The sequence below is a fragment of the Alosa sapidissima genome, chromosome 11 (assembly GCF_018492685.1).
Source record: "Alosa sapidissima isolate fAloSap1 chromosome 11, fAloSap1.pri, whole genome shotgun sequence".
Lineage (NCBI taxonomy): Eukaryota > Metazoa > Chordata > Actinopteri > Clupeiformes > Clupeidae > Alosa > Alosa sapidissima.
In genome coordinates this window covers 36,672,149-36,679,648 of record NC_055967.1, presented here as the reverse complement: position 1 = coordinate 36,679,648, position 7,500 = coordinate 36,672,149, and the positions used below count along the sequence as shown (strand labels likewise).

Genomic DNA, 7,500 nt, shown 5'->3' with positions numbered 1-7,500 from the left:
ATCTCAAGTGGCTCTCATTCTTACAAAATAAGCCTGCTGCTCTGGAGCCACCCGTCTCCTGCGGCCAGCATGCAGAGCCGTGCACGGGGACGAGAGAGGGGACAGGACTGAGGCACGGGGACGAGAGAGGGGACAGGACTGAGGTACGGGGACGAGAGAGAGGGGACAGGACTGAGGTACGGGGACGAGAGAGGGGACAGGACTGAGGCACGGGGACGAGAGAGAGGGGACAGGACTGAGGTACGGGGACGAGAGAGGGGACAGGACTGAGGTAACGGGGACGAGAGAGAGGGGACAGGACTGAGGCACGGGGACGAGAGAGAGGGGACAGGATTGAGGTACGGAGGACAACGGGCATATTAATACACTGGTCAGTGCATTCAGAAGAGGGGGAGACAGGAGAGAAATGAAGGAAGGGAGGAAGTGACAAAACACAAAGAAAGAAAGAAAGAAAGAAAGAAAGAAAGAAAGAAGAAAGAAAGAAAGAAAGAATGAAAGAATGAATGGAACTGCACTAGAACGAAGAAAGAAAAGAAGAGGAAGAGGAAAGACAAACAGAAGTAAGAAACAACATGAAGAGAGGGGACAGGAAGGAGGTGTGGAGAAACAACATGAAGAGAGGGGACAGGAAGGAGGTGTGGAGAAACAACATGAAGAGAGGGGACAGAAGGAGGTGTGGAGAAACAACATGAAGAGAGGGGACAGGAAGGAGGTGTGGGGAAGAGTGAGGAGACACAGAGGGGGCAGTGGTGGAGAGGGACAGGAGAGGGAGTGTTGGGGGGTCAGGACTGGGTTGCCGACCAAAGAGGCCCTCGGGCGGCTCCTGGCCAGAGCTCAGCCACGTGGTGAGCAGGCGGAGGTGGTAGGAGCAGTGGTGGAGGTGGTCAGCCAGAGCCTGGGCCACCGGGCAGACCACACAGCAGCTGGACAACACGCTGCTCCTCCTCTGGCTCTGGAGGAGGAAGAACGGAGGAAGAGAGAGCGAGGGGAGGAGGGAAAAGAGAAGAGGGAGAGGGAGAATAGAGAGGAAGGAGGGAGAAGAGAGGAAGAGAGGGAAAGGAGGAGGGGAGGAGGGGAAGGAATAGGATTAGTGGGAAGCAGTGAAAAAAGGAGTGGACTATATGAAGAGCAGGTAGTGAGGGAGGGAGGGAGAGAGAGAGAGAGAGAGAGAGAGAGAGAGAGAGAGAGACGAGAGAGAGAGAGAGAGAGAGAGAGAGGAGAGAGAGAGAGAGAGAGAGAGAGAGAGAGAGAGAGAGAGAGAGAGAGAGGGAGGGAGAGAATTAGAGGAAATGGTGGAGACTGATAAAAGGATAAGGCTGAAAAGAAAGGATGATACAGTCAAGGGGATGGAGGAGGGGCAGAAATGAAGAGGGATAAGAAATATAGGATCATGTGATCACGGCAGTCCGCCTGCATCCAACTAGGCTGACTCATTACCAAGGCTGGCGCTCTGCTGGTACCCAACACAACTACTCTTCAACACATACACAGGCAGAGAACATCTGCATACAGAAACCTCAACACAACTACTCTTCAACACACACACAGGCAGAGAACATATGCATACAGAAACCTCAACACAACTACTCTTCAACACATACACAGGCAGAGAACATATGCATACAGAAACCTCAACACAACTACTCTTCAACACATACACAGGCAGAGGAACATCTGCATACAGAAACCTCAACACAACTACTCTTCAACACATACACAGGCAGAGAACATCTGCATACAGAAACCCCAACACAACTACTCTTCAACACATACACAGACAGAGAACATATGCATACAGAAACCTCAACACACACACAGACAGAGAACATCTGCATACAGAAACCTCAACACAACTACTCTTCAACACATACACAGGCAGAGAACATATGCATACAGAAACCTCAACACAACTACTCTTCAACACATACACAGGCAGAGAACATATGCATACAGAAACCTCAACACAACTACTCTTCAACACATACACAGGCAGAGAACATATGCATACAGAAACCTCAACACAACTACTCTTCAACACATACACAGACAGAGAACATCTGCAACAGAAACTCAGATGCTTTCTGGGAGAACACAATACAATGACAGAAGGAAAGCAAAACGGCAAACACATCAAAATCCAACATGGAATCGACTCGGAATCCTCCGACGCAGAAGATTCAGCTCCTTGGTAGGCTTGGGAATCGGTTCCAGGTATCGGTTAGGAACCGGTTCCAAACATTCCGATCCATCAGAATCGTACACATCCACATGTTAACGATTCCACTATCGATTCAATACAAAGCTTTGTTTTTAGAAATTTTTACTTTTTTTGAAATTTTAAAAGCATCAACTTCTGTATTGATATTGCACACTTGATATGCATTGTCTAAAATCACTTTAAATTAGACATTCAAAGCCAACAATCTCTCAAAGCCATCCTGTAAGTGTTAAGCAAATGGTAACAGGAATCGAAATGGGAATCGATAAGGAATCGCATCGATAAGCAGACTCGACAATGGCATCGATATCAAGAATTTCTTAACGATGCCCATCCCTAGGCTTTGGCTTCACCAACACTGAGACATCCACTACAGTACAGTGTGCTTGTGTCCATAGAAAGAGCCATTCACACACAGATTCACACTAGATGCTGAAGAAGAAAAGACATGTATGCCCCATAGCCATCTGACACGCAGGTGCTGTGAAAGGGTTAAACATTTCCCCACGAGTGGAATGAGAGTGATTATGTGGAGGGGAGACGCAGTGCATGAAATCTTCATTGGCACACACGCAAATATATCTCCAAAACCTCAGATATATTGATATACACACAAGTGCATGCATATATCCATTGGGGGAAAAGAGGCGCATCCACCATTGAGTCCAGAAAGCACAAGTGAATTAGACAGGAGGTGAAACAGGATGTGAAACAGGGGGTGAAAGGTCACTGTGAGGAGAAGGTTCTGGAGAAAAAAAAATAACAGCTGTCGGGAGTGAACCACAATTTTGCCACAAAGTAATTACTGCGGAGAGGTGGAGAGATGCTCCCCCCAGTGGGCATGCAAGGCAGGGCAGGGGGAAGAGGAACTAGAAAACAGCAGACATACCGTTAGTCGGATGCCTGGCATATGACACAGAAAATCTCTTTACTGCCGGCATAGAGAACAACTCTGAGGAGATAAAAGAGGCAACTGGTGTTACTGACACAGCATTGGAAGGAGAATGTGTGCCTTTATGAGATGTCTGTGTGTGTGTGTGTGTGTGTGTGTGTGTGTGTGTGTGTGTGTGTGTGTGTGGAGCTGAATGATATGGAGACAGATGGGTAAAAGGACATTCCTGATGATGGTATGGATGAAAGAAGCAGCACACTGAAAAGCTGTCCTCAAAACAGATGATCTCAGATGATCTCTTTCAACAGACCAAAGGGAGTCAAAGAAAAAAAAGCTGCACCCCATCAATTCCTACGAGTCATTGAGTCATTGAGTCATTGAATTGTAATAACACTAGCAGAAAATAAAAAAAACTAAACAAAAATATTCCTCTGTACCTTATTCTGGTGTACATCAATGTGCACATCCTATTCAAAGCAAAAAGAAACGCATAATTCAGCTTGCTTGCAAGTTAAGGAGTCTGTCTGTCTTTTTGCAAGTTAAGGAGTCTGTCTGTCTTTTGAGCTGAACCCAACACCATGACGCTGCACTATTTCACTTGACTGCCTTTTACGTTGAATCACAGTGACACCAGGTGGATAAAACTGTCATTGCACAACCTTTGTTCTACATTCCACTGAACTCTCAACAGCAAGTATTCTGGGAAATAGAAGTGAAAGCTACTTAATAAAATCTTTAGCTGCCAGTGTAAATGAACCACATTTCCTTAGTAACTACATTCTACCACAACACAAAATGCACTGAAGTGAATACTGTCCATCTCGACTATAACTTTTCCCAGATGGACTACATATCAAAAATAAACATTTTGAAGTTATCCATGACTGAAATGAATGGTAGATTATGAAACAATTAATTCTAGTCCTAAAATATTCAAACGGCGCCTGACGTCCAGGGCTTCACTGTGAAATCCAAATTGTGAAGGTGGCAGAATGGCTGAGGGTAGAGCGATGCACTCCCATGCGGGAAGGTTGGGATCGCTTTCTGTTAGTTCCAGTGAGTTTGCAGCATCTCAAATTACACGCCATGTCCTCTGTCCCCAAAGCAAGAGGACATGGCAAGCAAATCACAGATCACAGTTCCACACAGGTTTGTAAGATCACCTCTTGTGTGGGCCTGTCATTAGGGCAATCAAGTGATCTCACTCTCATGCAAGTCAATTGAATCTAGTGGAGGGCTGCGTCGAGAAGTGCTCATTTCTATGAACAGGATAAGCCACCTCTACTTCCTCTAGATAAGCACCAGCCATCTCTTAAACCCACTTGGCTAGAGAACTTGGGACTTACAACCTACAACAGCATAGTAATCAGCTAGACAATAAGGCCACTAAGTATCCTAATACTAAGAATTACGAATTACAAGAACTCAACAAAGGCTTTTTCAAAAAAGGAGGTTGGTGGGGAGGCGGGGGGGTATTTGGGCAGATTGAGGGCAGGTAAGTGTGAGTGTTTATGGGCAAAGAAGAGAGTGAATTCAGGGCCTGCAGCGGTTTAACAGGTGGGATTGGAGAGAGAGAGAGAGAGAGACTCCAGCTGTGGCAGCTGATTATATGCCACTCAGGGCACCACAGTGGCCAGACGTCCTCAGAACCAGCAGCTATGGACAGTCCTTTAAGAGGACGACTAGAGAGGGACCAGCAGCTATGGACAGCCCTTGAAGAGGACGACAGGGACATAGGGAAGGTAACAGTGTGGCCGGAGGCTAGTGTCTCCGCAGTTTGGCATCCAGGCAGACAGCAAATAGAGGAAGCTAGCAAGAAGCCGCTCTGAGTCCTTAGATAGAGAATGTCTCGCAATACTTCATATTACATAACCCTTACTTCAGCCTCACAACACAGTTGAGATCTATGGAACATTTTCAGAAATGTTAAGCAACAGCACATTGATACTTTGCACATAAACCAAACTAGTGTAAGGATTGGAGTTAGAGTTACATCACACACAGTGCAACTGGGATGTAAACAGGGCTGACATGGAGGATCTTCTGAGGAAAATAGACTCCACAGATCACTAATCATGCTTTGCAGTAGGATCATATTGGGAAGAATCTAGACAATCAGGATCATAGAGGATGATTTGGGAGGAATCTAGAGAATCTAGACAATCAGGATCATAGAGGATGATTTTGGGAGGAATCTAGAGAATCAGGATCATAGAGGATGATTTTGGAGGAATCTAGAGAACCTAGACAGGGGTCTGGCAGCCTGATCCTCAGGTGTGGCGGGACGTACCATGTGCTCGGGGGCTCCGGAGCGCGTGGCCAAGGTCGCTGAGGTTGGGGGCGCTGCAAGAGACAGCCCGGCCTGCGGCGCTGAAGAGGCCCGAAACCAGACTCCCTGTGTGTGGGGGGGGGGGGGGGGGGTGTTAGTACTCAGCGCCACACATGCAGGCCCTCCCTCAGTACTCAGCGCCACACATGCAGGCCCTCCCTCAGTACTCAGCGCCACACATGCAGGCCCTCCCTCAGTACTCAGCACCACGCATGTGTGCCCTCCCTCAGTGATCTAAGTGCTCCTGTACAGAGGGGGCTTATGGGAGCTTTTGCCATCTGAGCTGCACTACACTTCAAACACCAGACAGGCTCCACCTGTGCCTGTTGTGTGTGCTGTTGTGTGAGGGTGTGTATCTGTGTGCGTGTGTGTGTGTGCGTGTGTGTGTATGTGTGTGCTGTTGTGTGAGGGTGTGTATCTGTGTGTGAGGGTGTGTATGTGTGTGCTGTTGTGTGAGGGTGTGTATCTGTGTGTGTGTGTGTGTATGTGTGTGCTGTTGTGTGAGGGTGTGTATCTGTGTGTGTGTGTGTGTGTGTGTGTGTGTGTGTGTGTGTGCTGTTGTGTGAGGGTGTGTATCTGTGTGTGTGTGTATGTGTGTGTGTGTGTGCTGTTGTTGTGTGTGTGTGTGTGTGTGTGTGTGTGTGTGTGTGTGTGTGTTTAACTGTGTGTTGGAACAGAGTGAGTGCTCATGGCGGTGTTTGTGTGTCTGCATTAGTGTGTGTTTGCAGGTGATAGTTTTAGCGGTCACATAAACAGTTGTTAGGCGACATCAGCGGTCAGGTGGTTTTAATGTTCTGAACTACCCTGAGAGCTACTGCTAGACTCTGAGCGCATACCACATTAAGTATTAATGGAAAGCTCACACACATTTCATTGGCCGGTTCAGGGCTCCATTCCAGTCGAGGCAGCGTCGCTACGGTGACCCACAGCAGACCACATGCCTCCCCATGACGTCAGCACATTCCAGCACCTTCACAGTTACGCCCCTCAAAGCCTGTCAGGCATGTTCTACAGCCGACAGACAGCAAGCTATCTGCAGCTTGGCCACAGCAACACAGCTACCAAGTAGCCAGGCGAACATACAGTATCACTCTGATGTGTTACCATCGGAAACCAAAGCAGCTGACAATCCTACGCTGGCGGCGGTGAAGCGTTCCTCCCGACCCCACAGACAAGGGCTGATGTAGGAGCGATAACACAGGAACAGAGCCTGCGGAGGCCGCCAGCTTCCTTATTTAGCTCACAGCTGGCAGGAGGGACGCATATTCCCAGCACTGCCCCCCAGCACTGCCCCCCAGCCCCCTGCTGACCTCTAGCACTGCCCCCCAGCCCTGTACTGCCCCCCAGCCCCGTGCTGACCTCCTGTACTGCCCCCCCCAGCCCCGTACTGCCCCCCAGCCCCCTGCTGACCTCTAGCACTGCCCCCCAGCCCCGTGCTGACCTCCTGTACTGCCCCCCCCCAGCACTGCCCGCCAGCCCCGTATTGCCCCCCAGCCCCCTGCTGACCTCCAGCCCCCTGCTGACCTCCAGCACTAACTCGTCTCCCACGGAGCTCGTGACCGCGGCGCCGTGCCACCAACGTGGTCATCACCGGGCCCAGGGTCATCACCGGGCCCAGGGTCATCACCGGGCCTCTAGAGGCTCCACATGCTATGTGGTCGCCCAGGCCCAGGGTCATCACCGGGCCTCTAGAGGCTCCACATGCGGCCAGATGTGGTGATTGTGGGGAGCGCTCGGCCCGTGCTGGTTGGGGGCAGAGCGAGGGAAAGATGATACTCACCCAGGCCGCTGGCCTTGACCTCAGGGGACTGGCGAGAGCAGGAGGGGAACAGGCGATAGGCTGAGCCACGCGAGGAGCTGGACGAGCTCTCCGACAAAACCTGAGGAGTCAGGGACACACCCAAACACACACACACACACACACACACACACACACACACACACACACACACACACATACATATGCACACAGACACACATAGACACAAATAAACACATATAAACAAACATATGCATTAAAGCAACACAAAAGAGTTTTTTGTACCTTAAAATAATGTTTCC

The 7,500-nt window shown here is 49.3% G+C and overlaps 1 protein-coding gene across 12 annotated transcripts in view; it reads right to left on the bottom strand.

Moving 5' to 3' along the window:
- The window catches only part of ppip5k1b (diphosphoinositol pentakisphosphate kinase 1b), a 37,780-nt gene that overhangs the window by 4,695 nt on the left and 25,585 nt on the right, over positions 1-7,500 (bottom strand). For 6 of the 12 annotated variants that reach the window (XM_042109880.1, XM_042109881.1, XM_042109882.1 and 3 more), the window contains 3 exons: positions 7,220-7,319; positions 5,401-5,505; positions 3,108-3,170 (listed from right to left, as the gene is read on the bottom strand). In XM_042109880.1, coding sequence (XP_041965814.1) covers positions 3,108-3,170; positions 5,401-5,505; positions 7,220-7,319 — 268 coding nt within the window. The remainder of the gene's footprint in view (positions 1-3,107; positions 3,171-5,400; positions 5,506-7,219; positions 7,320-7,500) is intronic. The other 6 variants (XM_042109886.1, XM_042109888.1, XM_042109890.1 and 3 more) reach the window with 3 other exon arrangements.